The sequence below is a fragment of the Cavia porcellus genome, unplaced genomic scaffold (genome assembly GCF_034190915.1).
Source record: "Cavia porcellus strain 051 isolate PalLab524CR breed Dunkin Hartley unplaced genomic scaffold, mCavPor4.1 scaffold_9, whole genome shotgun sequence".
In the NCBI taxonomy this organism is placed as follows: domain Eukaryota; kingdom Metazoa; phylum Chordata; class Mammalia; order Rodentia; family Caviidae; genus Cavia; species Cavia porcellus.
In genome coordinates, this window is record NW_026947492.1 from 62,519,134 (window position 1) to 62,534,245 (window position 15,112).

The 15,112-nt window shown below is 55.0% G+C and overlaps 1 protein-coding gene across 10 annotated transcripts in view; it reads left to right on the top strand.

Annotated features, from left to right (window-relative positions):
- Window positions 1-12,699, top strand: part of Pde2a (phosphodiesterase 2A) — an 89,311-nt gene extending 76,612 nt beyond the window's left edge. For all 10 annotated transcript variants that reach the window (XM_063256555.1, XM_003463408.5, XM_063256557.1 and 7 more), the window contains 25 exons: window positions 336-395; window positions 1,030-1,183; window positions 1,398-1,450; window positions 1,646-1,720; window positions 1,818-1,859; window positions 2,352-2,420; window positions 2,647-2,777; window positions 3,478-3,589; window positions 4,019-4,058; window positions 4,166-4,229; window positions 4,626-4,698; window positions 4,827-5,004; window positions 5,422-5,534; window positions 6,119-6,196; window positions 7,112-7,234; window positions 7,694-7,764; window positions 8,038-8,160; window positions 8,535-8,622; window positions 8,814-8,861; window positions 9,771-9,845; window positions 9,990-10,089; window positions 10,324-10,436; window positions 10,782-10,820; window positions 10,952-11,058; window positions 11,354-12,699. In XM_063256555.1, coding sequence (XP_063112625.1) covers window positions 336-395; window positions 1,030-1,183; window positions 1,398-1,450; window positions 1,646-1,720; window positions 1,818-1,859; window positions 2,352-2,420; window positions 2,647-2,777; window positions 3,478-3,589; window positions 4,019-4,058; window positions 4,166-4,229; window positions 4,626-4,698; window positions 4,827-5,004; window positions 5,422-5,534; window positions 6,119-6,196; window positions 7,112-7,234; window positions 7,694-7,764; window positions 8,038-8,160; window positions 8,535-8,622; window positions 8,814-8,861; window positions 9,771-9,845; window positions 9,990-10,089; window positions 10,324-10,436; window positions 10,782-10,820; window positions 10,952-11,058; window positions 11,354-11,564 — 2,340 coding nt within the window. In that variant the 3' untranslated portion in view covers window positions 11,565-12,699. The remainder of the gene's footprint in view (window positions 1-335; window positions 396-1,029; window positions 1,184-1,397; window positions 1,451-1,645; window positions 1,721-1,817; window positions 1,860-2,351; window positions 2,421-2,646; window positions 2,778-3,477; window positions 3,590-4,018; window positions 4,059-4,165; window positions 4,230-4,625; window positions 4,699-4,826; window positions 5,005-5,421; window positions 5,535-6,118; window positions 6,197-7,111; window positions 7,235-7,693; window positions 7,765-8,037; window positions 8,161-8,534; window positions 8,623-8,813; window positions 8,862-9,770; window positions 9,846-9,989; window positions 10,090-10,323; window positions 10,437-10,781; window positions 10,821-10,951; window positions 11,059-11,353) is intronic.
- The last annotated feature ends 2,413 nt before the right edge of the window (window positions 12,700-15,112 follow it).

Here is a 15,112-nt window from a genome sequence, read left to right on the forward strand (position 1 = left end):
AAAGTCATGCCTGAAGGGTTCTGTGAGTGGACAGTTACCTGGGACCAAAGGTCGGTCTCTCTGGTGCCATATACTTGAACAATGATCAGCCCATCGATGGGATTCTGCTGATGCAAGGTGATGGGCAGAGGCAGAAAGTTCCACTCCTTGGATCTGCCCTGAAGGGCTTCCTGTGTGAGGGGATTTTCCTGGAGCTGCCTACATGGTCAAGCTTGTCATTGAGGCCCACAGACTGGAGTGTGTGTGTTGGTGGGATTCTGTGTGTGCTGGGCATGGGGCAAACTGGCAGCCACAGGCTGGGAGAGGTCACAGGTGGTCTCCTCCTACCCCTCCAGGTACACTGTGGCCAGCTCAGTGACAGTGAGGAGTGCAGCCTGCAGGCGGTGGAGAAGCATGTGAGTGGGGTAGTGCCATGGGAGAAGGGACAGGTGGAAGATGCTTGTTACAGCTGGTGGCAGGATGACCTGGCCAGGGCGCTGGGCAGACCTGGTTCCAGCTCCAGCTCCATCACCTTTGAGCTGGGTGATCCTGAACCAGTTGCTTAACCTTTCTAAACTCCAGTTTCACATCAGAAATGGGAGACAGACAGCACTGACCTACCTAGACAGTGGTGAGATAAGGCGAGTCAATTGCTGGTGCAGACTTAGAAGGATTAATTACCTAATGATTCTGAAGTGCTTTTCTGCCTAAGATTTTAGGATTTGTGCTCTAAGATCTCCCCACCGGTGCTAGAAACAGAAATCTGACCTTGTCCTATCTTGGAAGAATCTAGGGCTAGAGGTAGAGACAAACCTATATGTGTTCATGGGACAAGTCCATGTCTCAGGGACTTCTAGGGACAGCGGGAGCCCTCGGGAGAGTGGAGAGTCTTGAGCTAAACTAGCGTTAAGTAGTTTGGAACCGGGCGGGATGACAGGCACAACAGACAGAGGGTGTGGCTTGGGCAAACGCTGGGAGGCCTAGGGTGGTTCGGGCGGTGGAGGGGTTGGAGTGGGGGCTGTAGCGCGCTGACCACCCGGCCCGCCCCAGACCCTGGTGGCCCTGCGAAGGGTGCAGGCCCTGCAGCAGCGTGAGCCCAGCGCGAACCCCGAAGCAGAGCAGAAACCCCCGGCTGAGGCGGCAGAAGATCAGAAGGCGGAGATACAGTACACCGACCAGGACCGCAAGATCCTGCAACTGTGCGGTGAGAACCCAGCCTGTGCAGGTCCTGAGGGCGGAGCTAGGTCGAACCTGTAATCCAGGAAGAAAAGGGGCGGGTCATGAAAGGGCGGGGCCTGGTGAGAATTCAGAAGGGAGGCAGGACGAGGGCGGAGCCTTGCAAAAATGGGACCAGGCGGTGCCTCAGGGACCTGGCTGCCTAGGCTGGTCAGGACTCTAACTCCGCCCTGCACTTGCAGGGGAACTGTATGACCTGGATGCCACTTTGCTGCAGCTCAAAGTCCTCCAATACGTGAGTCCCCGAGTCCCCAACCCACTTCTACGCCCTGCCTCTCCCCAGGGCTCAGCATCCCCTTGAGTCCTCCAGCTCAGTTCAGAGCGCAGGGTCCCCCCGCCCCCCACAAGAAGCTAAGAAAGGCGAAAAGGTGGGGGTGCGGGAGACTCCACATCTGCGATCAGCACCTCTGTCTGTCTGTCCCCCTCTCAGCTGCAGCAGGAGACCCAGGCATCCCGCTGCTGCCTCCTGCTAGTGTCAGAGGACAATCTACAGCTTTCCTGCAAAGTAAGAGCCCAGGTCCACGGTGGGGTGGGACCCGGGGCAGGGGTGGGACCTTTAGCCTTTCTGCTAACTAACTGGTCCCCATTACTTGGTCCTTTAGGTCATCGGAGACAAAGTGCTGGGGGAAGAAATCAGCTTTCCTGTGAGTCCTGTATCTGTCTCCTGAGCTGTCGCAGGGACAGTTAAGACCCACCAGGAAATTCTACAACCCGCCCAAAGGGACTGGGTCCTCTAGAATCTCTTGGAATTTGGTGGAATTAAAGGATCACAAAGGATCACAGTACTTCATGATCAAGCTCCAGTAGGAGGAGAAATCTCTTGTCTACAGGAAGGCTTACTTGGCACCCAGCTCACTTCTGTTGGAATATTTCTAGATAGGGAGCTATTAGAAGCTGTTGAGATCAGGGAGAATCCTCAAAATCTCATCTCTCTCCTAGTTGAGGAAGACCCTAGATTCCTCTGCAGATGATTTAGTCAGACCCCTCCCCCCAATTCTGTAATCCTGTTTGGCTTCATCCACTATTTGGACTGACCGAAGAGCACTGAAGTTTCCAGACTTAAGGAGTGGGGTTGGATTCAGATTCACCGAGCTGGAGAAAGTTGGGCCTTAACTCAGCCTTTCCTCACTTTGCAGCTGACAGTGGGACGCCTGGGCCAAGTGGTGGAAGACAAGAAGCCCATCCAGCTGCAGGACCTCACCTCTGTAAGCCATGGCCAGGCTGAGCCCGGGGAGGGGGAAGGGAAGACCCCCCCCCACACACACACACAGACCCCAAAGCCAGACTAGAAATGAGGGCGCCAGACCCAGGGACTTTGTACCTTCCTGCCCCCATGCACAGCCTACTGCAGTGTGTAGATGAGAGCTGGGGAGGAAATTGTCCCTCTCTCCTTCCTTACCCCACCACCCTGCCCCTGCTTTCTCTTTGCAGGAGGATGTGAAGCAGCTACAGAACATGCTGGGCTGCGAGCTGCAGACCATGCTCTGTGTCCCTGTCATCAGTCGAGCTACTGACCAGGTGGTGGCCTTGGCTTGTAGCTTCAACAAGCTTGGAGGAGACTTGTGAGTCTAGGCAGGGGTGATGTGGATTGGGAGATGCAATAGAGGCAGGACAGGGCTCCACCTGGGCATCAGTGAGGGAAGGGGACTGGGCGGGGGTGCTGTCCCAGCTGTGATGAGCTGAACAGTTTGTCAGTGCAAGGCTGTGAGATGAAGGGTGCGATTAGACCCTGGCAGCTGCTGCTGGCTGAGGCACAGGTCACTGCTGACTCTCTGGCCCCCGTTTTGGCTTATTTAAAGCCATGTTGGTGTCCAATCTTGTTCCCCTTCTCTGGTACTGCTCCTCCTTGAGGCTGGGGAAAGAGCAGAAGGACACCCAGTTCTGGCCTGGGCAAGTGTCTCCGCTGAGCAAGGACTCTCAGCCTTGGTCTGGTAAATCCCGTCTGGGCGCTGTGTTGTGTCTGGAGTTTCAGCTCCTGGGGATACTGAGGTAGGAGAATTGTTTAGGCCCAAGGGTTCGAGAGCAAGACCTATTCAAAAACAGAAACAAAGCAACAACCTGAGGAGGAAACTACATTTTGGTCTGAGGGGGATTGAAGCCCTCACTTCCGGGAGCCTCCAGTCTGAGGCAGGAGGCAGGCAACAGAGCAGCCCTGGTTGCGGAGCATTATGGTTGGCTTCCTGGGAGCGTGGAAGTAAGGAGAAACAGAAAGAGAAGCCTGTCTTGCCTTTCCTCTTCGATGACCCTCAACCCCTCCTCCAGGTTCACAGGCCAGGACGAGCGTGTGATCCAGCACTGCTTCCACTACACTAGCACCGTGCTCACCAGCACCCTGGCCTTCCAGAAGGAGCAGAAGCTCAAGTGTGAGTGCCAGGTAAGTTGTCTGTCTCAAGCCTCTTCTGGAACCTGCTTGCCCCGCTTGCCCGGCTTTTATCCTAGAGATCCAGCTACCAGGGAGAGGCTCCTGTCCCTCTAGGCCAATGGCAGCCGGCTAGGTGACCTAGTGACCTGGAGCTCTCCTGCTAGGGAGGTCCATAGTTTCCTCAAGTCTGGTACCATGGGCTGCAGGCCCTGTGTGTCATTGCCCCCTAGTGTTCAACATGGGTACTACAGAACATTTGGGCAGCTAGAGCTAAAGGTGAATGTTGTACTTAGAAGCCAAACAATGTTTAGTCACTGACTTTTTCCAAGCTGCTCAGAGAGTCCAGGGGAGGGTGGAGAATGACTTGGGGTATTGGAGTGTTGGCTGGGTGGGGTGATCCCTAACCCAACCCACTATGATCTCCAATCTCCTCTGTCCCAGGCTCTTCTCCAAGTGGCAAAGAACCTCTTCACTCACCTGGGTGAGTGCACTGTCCTCCTCCATGCCTGGCTGTCGGGGAGGAGGCAGAGAGAGCGGCTCATCCCTGCAGCTTGGTCTCACCTCTGTCTGCGTTCCTTCCTTCTCCAGATGATGTCTCTGTCCTGCTCCAAGAGATCATCACAGAAGCCAGAAACCTCAGCAATGCAGAGATGTGAGCAAAGCCACCCAGGGGATGGAGTGAAGGAGAGGCCTCAGGCCTCAGTCCTCATGCCCACCTTTCCTCCCTCCTCCCCAGCTTTCTTGTGAGACCCTGTGGCTACCCTTTAGCAGAATCTTTATTTCTTTTCTATCTTTCTCACTAGACTATAAGCACCACTGATAGCAGGGGCAGAGCTGGCTTTGCTCCTAGCACCTAACACAGTGCCTGGCACATATTAGATGTTCAAAAAAAAAATTTTTTTTTTGAGTGAAGGAATGCCTGGAGTCAGACAGCTCTGAGAAGCTCTTACGTCTGCACTCCTGCAGGGCCTCAGAAGTCCAGCTTCCACCCTAGTGGGATGGTGGGAGAGATGTCAGAGCCCTGCAAACCAATTCCTTCTCCCCACAGCTGCTCGGTGTTCCTGCTGGATCAGAATGAGCTGGTGGCCAAGGTGTTCGACGGAGGTGTGGTGGATGATGAGGTGAGCGTGTGAAGTGTGTGAGTGTGGTCTGGGGGCTCACAGAGGGCCCTGGGGAACAGGCCCTATATATGCTGGCCCCATTGTGCCTGGTCTTCTAACTTCCTCTCTCTCCATCCCTGCCTCTCCAGAGCTATGAGATCCGCATCCCAGCTGATCAGGGCATCGCAGGCCACGTGGCAACCACTGGCCAGATCCTGAACATCCCGGACGCATACGCCCACCCGCTTTTCTACCGTGGTGTGGATGACAGCACTGGCTTCCGCACACGCAACATCCTTTGCTTCCCTATCAAGAACGAGAACCAGGGTGCGAGCTTTTGGCATGGGAGTGGGGCCAAGTTGGTGTGTGATGTGTATGTGTGTGTGGAGTGGCAGATCACAACTCTTCCCTGATGCCCCCAGGGTCCCTGAGCTGAGGGGATTAAGTTTCCTAGGAACCCGATGTTCCCTGAAGAAACTCTGGAGTCCAAGAATGGTGGCTCAAACCTGCAATCCCAGCCTTCTGGGAGACTGAGGCAGGAGGATCACAAGTTTGAGACCAATCTGGGCAATTTAGCAACACCCTGTCTCAACATTTAAAAAAGATGGGGATGTAGCACAGTATGAAGGCTCTGAGTTCAATCTCTACTACTGAAAAAAAGAAAGAAAGAAAGGAATCCTGGGAGGAGAGCTCCCCCTGGGCCCCTCCACCAGCCGGTCATTCTCGGTCCCTCTCCCTTCCCAGAGGTCATTGGTGTGGCGGAGCTGGTGAACAAGATCAATGGGCCGTGGTTCAGCAAGTTCGATGAGGACTTGGCCACTGCCTTCTCCATCTATTGTGGCATCAGCATTGCTCATGTAAGCGGAAGGACTGGGGTGGGCCGATGTGGGACTCCTGTTCTAGTGGATCTCCTTGCTTTGTCCAATGCCCCGTTCCCATGTCTGGCACTCAGATCCCTGCGGCTGGGGTGCTGTGTAGCCGTCAGCACATGCTAGCCATCTCTGGGTTCAGGTCCATCTGAAAATTGGGGACAGTGTTTCCCACCCTGTCCATTCAGCCTTCTAGGACCAGGAAAACCCTGGTTGCCAAAATATCTCCTTTTTCCCTGGAAGCAGCTCTAACTCGAGCCTCTGGCCAACTTCTCTTTGGCCAATGTTGTATCTTACTGTGCTGGCCTGTCAGCTGCTCTGGCCTGGGAAGCCAACCTCTGACATTGCTCTCTTTCTCGACATGAGCCTCAGGATCCACCACCCAGGCCTGGGTTGGGTTCAAGAGGGGTGCAGAGTGTTAAGAGAATTATACGTGGGGCCCCAGAGGCTCACACTGGGGCCCCAGAGGGTGAGGAAGGGGACTTCTATTCAAGCCCTTTGTACCAGTTCCAGATCCTTTGAGGATTTTGCAGAACTCTTATCTAACCCCATCTTTCCCTCCCTCTTTTTAGTCTCTCCTGTACAAAAAGGTGAATGAGGCCCAGTATCGCAGCCACCTAGCCAATGAGATGATGATGTACCACATGAAGGTGAGGTTTCGGGGTCTTCTGCCCTTCTCAGGGTCCCAGGGCCACATGCTCCTCTATACTCCTTCCCTGCCTTCCAGAACCCTCGGTGCCTAGGTGCAGCTAGCTGGGGCTGTCTGATCATACTCTCCTGGGCGCGAGAAGGCAGAGCTAGAGCAATACCTCACTTCTAGATTGTTTCTCAGTTCAGTCCTGGGGCTGGAAGTAGCCCCAGAAGTCCCCTCAGGGAAGAACCTAGGTCAGCTGTGTGTTCCTTGTCCAGGGAATGATCCCCATCTAGGAAATTACTGCAGGCCGGGAAGTCAGCCCAGAGCACCCCACTACCTCCTTGGCGATGGCAGGCAGTCTGAATTGCCGACAGCCATCCCATTCCTGAGCCCTGTGTCAGAAGAGCTGGCCCATGCCTTAGTTCAGAGTATGTTTATGTGGACGTTTCCTGTCATCTGCATCTGAACTGAAGGGTCTCAGACTCGGTGAATAGGCTCAAAATTGTAGTAGAAAAGATTGAGGTTATAGCTAGGAATTTAGCTCAGAGGTGCAAGCGCCTGCCTGGCAAAGTGCAAGGTCATGAGTTTGATCCCCAATATAAAAAAAAAAAAAGATTGAGATTAGACATGGGAAGGTCTCCCAAGAGAAGGAATGCTATAATTAGTGTCTATCAAAGGCCACCATGGTTGAGGGGTTGCAGAGATGCTCCCTTATCTTTGCTGAAGATAGGCTGGGAGGCACTACAGGTGGGCTGCAAGGCCGTGAGAGGGGGGTGGTGACCTGCCCAGTGGCAGTCCATGGAATGGGGCATTCCCATCCCATGATTGTGGGCCACTCAGGATAGGGGACCCCCCCATCTGTCATGGGACTGGAGGGTGGGGAGATTGGATAGGAAGAGACCATACTTAATTCCTTGGCTGCCCCCTCTAGGTTTCGGACGATGAATACACTAAACTCCTCCACGACGGCATCCAACCTGTGGCTGCCATCGACTCCAACTTTGCCAGTTTCACATACACCCCTCGGTCTCTGCCTGAGGATGACACTTCCATGGTGAGCTGGCTCTCCCTGCTGGGCTGAAGGGGTGGAGGGTGTGCAGCTAGAGGTGAAAGTTACATGTGCATAAGAACTTCTTAAAAGATACGGTCAATGGGGAAGGCTCCGGCAGAGGGAGTGGGCATGTGCCCTGCCCTCTCAGTGCCATGGAGCTGCCCAGAACTGGACTGGATGAACCGCAAGAGCTACTGCAGGGCTTCAATGCCCTGGGCGTGTGGCCTTGGGGTTTTAGATTCTACCCTGTTTTTAAAAAGCTTTTGTGTGAGTTTCATTGCAAGAGTTTGTAAATCATTTAGATGTCTTAAGAATGTTTGATTCAACTATTTTATAGTCCTATGGTTTAAAGTTCTAAGACTCAACAATTGTGAGGGTGGGGCTTCAAGAAGGGTGGAGGCAGGAGCCGCATCTTGATCTGAGCCTTTCCTCCCTCTGTGCCTTTCCTCCCTTCCTCTCCAGGCCATCCTGAGCATGCTGCAGGACATGAATTTCATCAACAACTACAAAATTGACTGCCCAACACTGGCCCGGTGTGTCCCCCAAGCTTCCCCTTAGCACGGACAGTCCAGTACCTCCTCCTGTCCTCCACATCTATTGCAGCCAACCTTCTAGGGTCTCTCTGAGGATGACCATGGGAGGTCCAATCTTGTGGGGGTTGGGAGGATTCATGAGTAAGAGGCAATTCTCACATAATGAGATCGTGAATAAAGAAAGGCAAGAAATGGAACAGGTCAGAGCCCGGAGGGCTTCCTGGAGGAGGAAGAGAAGTTGAGGTCCCTCTGCTGGGTTCTTTGTTCCCCCAGGTTCTGTTTGATGGTCAAGAAGGGCTACCGGGATCCCCCCTACCACAACTGGATGCACGCCTTTTCCGTCTCCCACTTCTGCTACCTGCTCTATAAGAACCTGGAGCTTACCAACTACCTCGAGTGAGTAGTCATGCCATCCCTACACCAGGCAGCAGCTAGGGACCCCTGCTTGAGGCAGGAGGCAGCTCCTGTGTGGCAGGCCCTTTACCTGCATCACTCATCTGGCCTTGTCCCATCCCCGGGAGAAAGGGTGTGTAGCCCACCTGCCAGGGTGTGTCACACTCACACTGTCAGTAGTAATGGGCCTGTCCCCAGCCCCTGCTAGGTCAGTCACACTCCAAATCAATGACTCTTCCCAGGAAGGAGAGCCAGGTGTCCTGACTGGCTATCTGGGTGGGCTGCTGGGCATCTCATCCAGCTGGCCTTCCTCGGGGTGGGGGGTCCCAGAGAGGGAGGTGTGGGTGAACTCTTTCTCCTTTCTGTCTCCCAACCAGGGACATCGAGATCTTTGCCTTGTTCATTTCCTGCATGTGTCATGACCTGGATCACAGAGGCACAAACAACTCCTTCCAGGTGGCCTCGGTGAGGGCAGGCTCTCCTTGCAGTAGGGACTGTCCCTGGGGTGTCTGGGAATCTCTGCCCCTCCTGGCCTGAGAGAAGGTGGGGGTGGGTGAGCCCAGGAGGTGGGTAAGAGCAGGCCAGTGCTGAGCCTTAGTTGTGGGGATGCTGGGCTTGGGCATGAGGAGTGACTGGGATTTTCTGGGTTCTTGCAGAAATCTGTGCTGGCCGCACTCTACAGCTCCGAGGGCTCCGTCATGGAGGTACAGCCATGACCTGTCCAATGTCTGGTCCTCCTCACCCTCACTAGGCCAGTGACTTGCAAAGTTAGACTATGGCCCAGCTCCTGTTCCCAAAGCATGCTTTCTACACAACCTACTGGAGCCACGGTCACCTCGGGCAGTGCATGTCCCTTTATGTTTCTGGAGGGGTCTGGAGGGTGCAGTTGCAGACAGGATATGGGAACGCTGCAGGGGCCACCTTGGCCCAGTTTGCAAAGTGAGCATTGGGCCTGGCATGGCTCCCTTTGGCCATCTGGGAGAACCTCAGTGGGGCTCCACTTCATCACACTCAGCTTTGCTTTAGGTTGTTGGTTGTATGTCTCCCCTGCACACATGGGGGCTCCTTGGGCCAGAGGCACAAGTTCTGGCTCAGGATGGGGGTCAAATTTCTAAGGTGGCCTTGCCCCAAGCTTCCTCTTACATGTAGCTTTAGAGGCTGCCCCTGCTTGCACAACCCCCCCAGAGGCACGCAGGGCTCGCTGTCTCCCAGGAGGTCTGGTGGCAGCCCTGACTATGCCCTCTATTCCCAGGGATGAGCTTGCTCCTCCTCCAAGTGACAGCCCTTCAGCATCGAGAGACAGGGCCTTGCCCTCGCCCTATCACTGCCTCTTTTTGTCAGCAAACAAATGTTTTCTGCATGAATTAGTGTCTAGAATTTCAAGGGATTATTTGAAAATTTTCCAGCCTGTGAGGCCCTGCAAGACACCTTACTGAGTGTCTCCATGGGCAACTGAGGGATCTGAGGCATGGAGCTAGCCAGAGACTGGCCCGAGTTACATAGTGGGTGGAAACAGAGTCCAGAGAGGGATCCAGGACTCTGGCTCTCCTTTCTGTCTGCTCTGTTGAGCCCACAGCCAGGGCTCACAGGGCTTCTCTCTCCTCTCCTCATAGAGACACCACTTTGCTCAGGCCATTGCGATCCTCAACACCCATGGCTGCAACATCTTCGATCATTTCTCCCGGAAGGTGATGGGCTGGGGAATGGGAGTAAGGTGTTGGGAGCTGGAAGCTGGCTGAGTCTGCAGAAGGAGCTGAAGGGACTCCTCTGGGGAGGGGATGAATAAGGTGTACCCATTAGTGTCCATGACACTGTCCCTTGGTCCTCCCCAGGACTATCAGCGCATGCTAGATCTGATGAGGGACATCATCTTGGCCACGGACCTGGCCCACCACCTCCGTATCTTCAAGGACCTCCAGAAGATGGCTGAAGGTGCCCACCCTTAGCCCCAGCCTTCTGGTTGGAGAGGGAGGGTCTTCAGGATCTGCCCGCGGTGCATACTCTGTACTTCAGATTCTTCCCCTTCCAGTATCAGCCCCTCCAGGCAGACCATCATCAGCCCCTGGACCTAACAGGACTGTCCAGTCCCCTGGGCAACTCAGGCCTTGTCCTCAGAGGGGAAAGGAGGCTGGGTCCCTCTCCTTGACCCCATCATTTCCCCAACAGTGGGCTATGACCCAACCAACAAGCAGCACCACAGACTCCTCCTTTGCCTCCTCATGACCTCCTGTGACCTCTCTGACCAGACCAAGGGCTGGAAGACCACCAGAAAGATTGCTGTAAGTGTGTCCCACCTCGGGAAGGCATAAGCTGCATGCCCTGACCAGCCTGGACACTCTTTTTATGCTGAGCTCAGCCCGGCTGTTCTTTGAGGAGACAGAAACCTAGACCATCTTAGGAGACTTGGAGAGGGCCATAAGCTTGCCGAGGGTCATGTAGCACACTGATAGTCGTAGAAGGTGGGCCATAGCTAGCCACACCATGCAATCTAGGGCCATCCAGTGGCCAAACAGGGGCTCATGAGGTCAGGCCCTAATTGAGACTGAGTTATAGGACCTCTTTGCAGTCCTGGGAGTGGGCTTGCACGGCCACCCACAGGGTGTGATGAGAGCGTTGCCTTTCAGGAGCTGATCTACAAAGAATTCTTCTCCCAGGGAGACTTGGTATGTGTGCGAAGACCTCAGCATTTCCAGGTTGGGGGAGGGCTCCTGGCCTGGGTTAGAAGAGCTTGGGTTAGCCTGACTGGTACCTGATGGAGGAACAAGAGGGCAGGCTGATGACTTGATGTCTTCAGGAGAAAGCCATGGGCAACAGACCGATGGAGATGATGGACCGGGAGAAGGCCTACATCCCTGAGTTGCAGATCAGCTTCATGGAGCACATCGCAATGCCCATCTACAAGTGAGTGAGCTCACAGTGCGGCTGGGGACATGGCCCCTGGAAGATGAGGCTGTTCGGGGCAGCTGTGGCCATCACAGTGGACATAGGTGTCCAGTTTGTCCCTGCCCAGATCTTAGTGCCTTCAGCTATCTCCCGCTTTGTGCCTGGCTGGGTCCTTTACTTCGTCCTTGGTCCCCAGTAGAGAGAACCACTGTGCTTTCCTGTGCTAATCCTATGGCTCCAAGTCTTGTGGAGCCCCTCTCTTGCTGTCTATGATCTGATTTCTGACTTCTCCCCCTGCACTGTGCACCTCCAGGCTCTTGCAGGACCTGTTCCCTAAGGCGGCAGAACTATATGAGCGTGTGGCCTCCAACCGTGAGCACTGGACCAAGGTGTCCCACAAGTTCACCATCCGAGGCCTCCCGAGCAACAACTCCCTGGACTTCTTGGATGAGGAGTATGAGGTGCCCGAGCTGGGTAGCACCAAGGGCCCTATCAATGGCTGCTGCAGCCTTGATGCTGAGTAACCCCCTCCCAGGACTCTCCCTGCCCACCTCTCTTCCCACAGCCCTCCACTGGTCTGGCCCAAATGTACTGGGAATCAGAGCCATGGGTCCTGGCTCTAGGACAGGATGTCCCATGTGAACCTGGGGACATCCTGACCTTCCTGGGCCTCAGCTTTCCTGTCTAGGAAATAGAAGCAAGACTTCCAGCTTGCCAAGACTTTGTCGTTTGTCCTCCAAGGGTGCAGGGTTGGCAGTGGACTCACTCTGCACCTCTGACCACACCCTGGCAAGTTCTCCACAAGCCACGCTTTCTCTGAGCAGTCAGGAGGGTTCCTTCTGTGTCCCTTCCTGCCCTGCCAGATCTGTGCCCTTTCCCTGGGGGGCTCTGTCCCCTGGGGTATCCAGGATCCTTCCAGAAGAGGAAGGTGGGACATCTGCATGAGCAGAGGGTGAAAACAGTCACTACAACAGCCATGGGGCACAAGGGCCCCTGAAGACCACCCTCTACTTCTGGTGGGTTGGGATCTGGGACACACAATGGCCTTGTATGAGCAGCTCAGTGCTCTGGGGTCTTGGGCAGAAAGCAATGGAGGATGGTGGATAGGAAGGCTCCCTAGGTTGGGAGACAGGTCCAAGTATATTGTCAATGTTTCTTCCTGGCTGTGTGACCCTAAACAAATTCTTTTCCCTATTGGAGCAAACAGGAGGTAAGACAGTCTGTCCTCTAAGACTCCTTTTCAACAAAAGTTCCTATGTTTCTGTGGAGTCCCAGCAGAGGCCATGGATTGTCTCTGCCACTCTAGAACACACAGAGTCCAACCCTGAGCCCCTCGGTGTTCCCTGAGTATCCCCTACTGGCCTGAGTCCCTATCCCACACCTTCAGCCAGAGAGGGACCTGACCTCGCTCTGGCAGGGCTTTTCTCTTCTCCAAGGCCATATCCACCTGTGCCCCGGGCCTTTTGGGTCAGCTCGGCCACTGGCTTCTCTCTTCTGTTTTGTTGTGTGTGTGTTGCGGGCAGGGAGGGGCCACCTGCCTTACCTACTCTGAGTTGCCTTTAGCGAGATGCGTTTTTCTAGGACTCTGTGCACCTGTTGTATGTGGTCCTGTGGGCTGACCACTTTGTACATGAAAATAAATCTATTTCTTTCTACCAACCCTTCCTCATGGGGCTATTTGGAGACTTTGTGCAGGGGATGGTCAGGAAACAGAACTGGCAGAGGCAAGCAGCCTTGGAACTCTGGCTAGCAGAAGCCCCGTCCCAGTGGGCTTGTAAGCCTGTTGGGATACACCCCGGGTCGCCCCGGAACAGATGGTGGGGGCTGAGTGGTGGGTGGCAGATGGGAAGGCCTGGCATGGAATAATGAGAGGATGGGGGTGGTGGTGGCAGAGATTGTGAAGTGCAAAGGGTGACCAGAGGTTGTAGTAGTCAGGGAGGCTGCCTGGAGGACATGGCTTGGTGCTGGACTGACCACCAACTTTCCTAACCCCTTCTACTTCCCCCCACTTCTCATGTCAGGCTCAGGCTGATTTGCAAAAGGGCTGGACTCTGCTCTCCTTTGTATGAGGAGGGCGGCCTGGGAAGACATGGGCAGGACTGCCTGTGACCATAGCAGTGCCCTTGGGATGCCAGCCCTGCCTCTGGGGAGACAGAGCCAACCTGTTGGGCTTTGGAACCAGCTCTCTAGGCTGAATGTTCTGGGCTGCTGCCCTGTGTGTTCCAAGCTGCTGGCCTGTCCAACCCCGTTTTGGTCGCCCCCAACTATCAATTTCCTCACAGCACAGGACCCAGACTTGGCCAGGAGGGTACAGGCAGGAAGGGTCAGTGCCTAGCCCAGGGCTGGCAGGAGGTGGCTATTCTGGTGCATGCTGATGCCAGGATCTGTGTGGGTGACACTGCTGCTTTCTGCCCACAGCCTCCAATCCTGAATGTGCGTGTCCCTCTTAAACCTTTAGACACAGGGGAAACCCAATCTGAATACAAACCCAGGGAGGGAATGCTTCCTGCCCTCCCAACTGCACATGTGCTTCTGTCCCCAGCCCTCCCTTCAGGAACCTCCTGTGACATAGACCTCCTGGTCACCAATTGGAGAGAAGAACCCACAAATAATGTCCTCATGCACACAGGACCCTGTGCTGAGAGCTAACATCCTTGTCCTTCGTGTGGCAGTTCTCCCAGCTTGATCCAGGGGCAGATCCCAATTCAGACACAGGCAGGGACAACCCTCCAGGAGGCCAGGCCCTGGGCTCCTGGGTGGACCACAGTGCCAAGAAGAACCACAGTGAGGTGACAAGATGAGCAGGCGGCCTTTTCCTGCAGGCGCTAGTGGCAGAAGAAACTAAACAGGTGAAAGGAGTGGCAGCCCAGGGAAGACTGAAGAGATGGGAGGGAGATAAAGCCAGCTTAGGAAGGCCGTACACCAGGCTATGGGGGTCGCCCTCGCCGTGTGGGCCAGGTTTCCCGCAGGAAGTGCCTGCTGGACAGTGAAAACTACCAGGGGAGAGCTGGGGCAGGAACCGTCTGTGGGTGACGTTCTTCCAGGCGCTGGGCCAGGGGACCCATGAGGACCCAAGAGACGTTAGATTGGTGGGACTTGACCAGTGGGATGGGGTGCAGTGGGACCACAAAGTGCCCTGGAAAGTGGGGTCCATGACCCTCAGGAAGGGCTCTTGGTGGCTGCTCAGCACCAGCCTCACACACCGTGCTGTGGGGTGTGACTGTCAGGGTGGCCGTGGAGAGGGCCCGGGGGAGGATGGAGGACAGGTGGGCGCCTCCAGGCAGCCCTCGTCAGGTCACAGAACCCAGGGCTGGCACTCTGGCTTCTGGTTGCTGCCCTGCCTTCCCTTTTAATGATTCCATTTTACATTTTCTTTAAATGTCACAAGGACTCTGAGGCATAGAAACTAGTATCCTGTTTTGTAGCTAAGCTGCCTGACGTTCAGAGAGGTTAAGAACCTGCCAGGGTTAGGATGTGAACACCACCTGTGTGCCTCTCTTCCAAGGAGTGCTCTTTCGCTGGGACAGAAGCTGAGGGAGAACAGGGCCCCCATCTCCAGTCTGCAGAGCTGTGGTGGGCACAGGGGTGGCAAGTAAGTGGGGTGAGCCATGAGAAGGAGCTGGAATTAGAGAAAGCGTGCCCATGTGTGTGTGTGTGTAAGTGTGTGTGTGTGTGTGTGTATGTGTGTGTGTGTGTATGTGTGTCTGTCTCTGTTGTCCATCCTCATGCTTGGAGATGGGGAAGAAGGGGATGCGACTTGGGGCTTGCACTGCAGTCTGTGGCCACCAGGTGGCACCCTGCCCTCTCCATGGGCACCTCCCCAGAGGTCAGAGAAGGGGCCTGTGTGTGTGTGATGGGGGAGCTAATCTCACTCCTGTCCCTCATGTGTATGCTCTCACACACAGCAGTATTCCCACACCCCCACACTGACACATGCGCCCACAGCCTCACATGTTCATTCTCTCACACAGACACCTCCGTACAGACTCATTTTCCCAGGGAAAAGGGGAGACGTTTCTTGGAGGCTTCTAGTCTCTACAATTGTTCTCTGAGTAGCACCGAGCCCCATGAG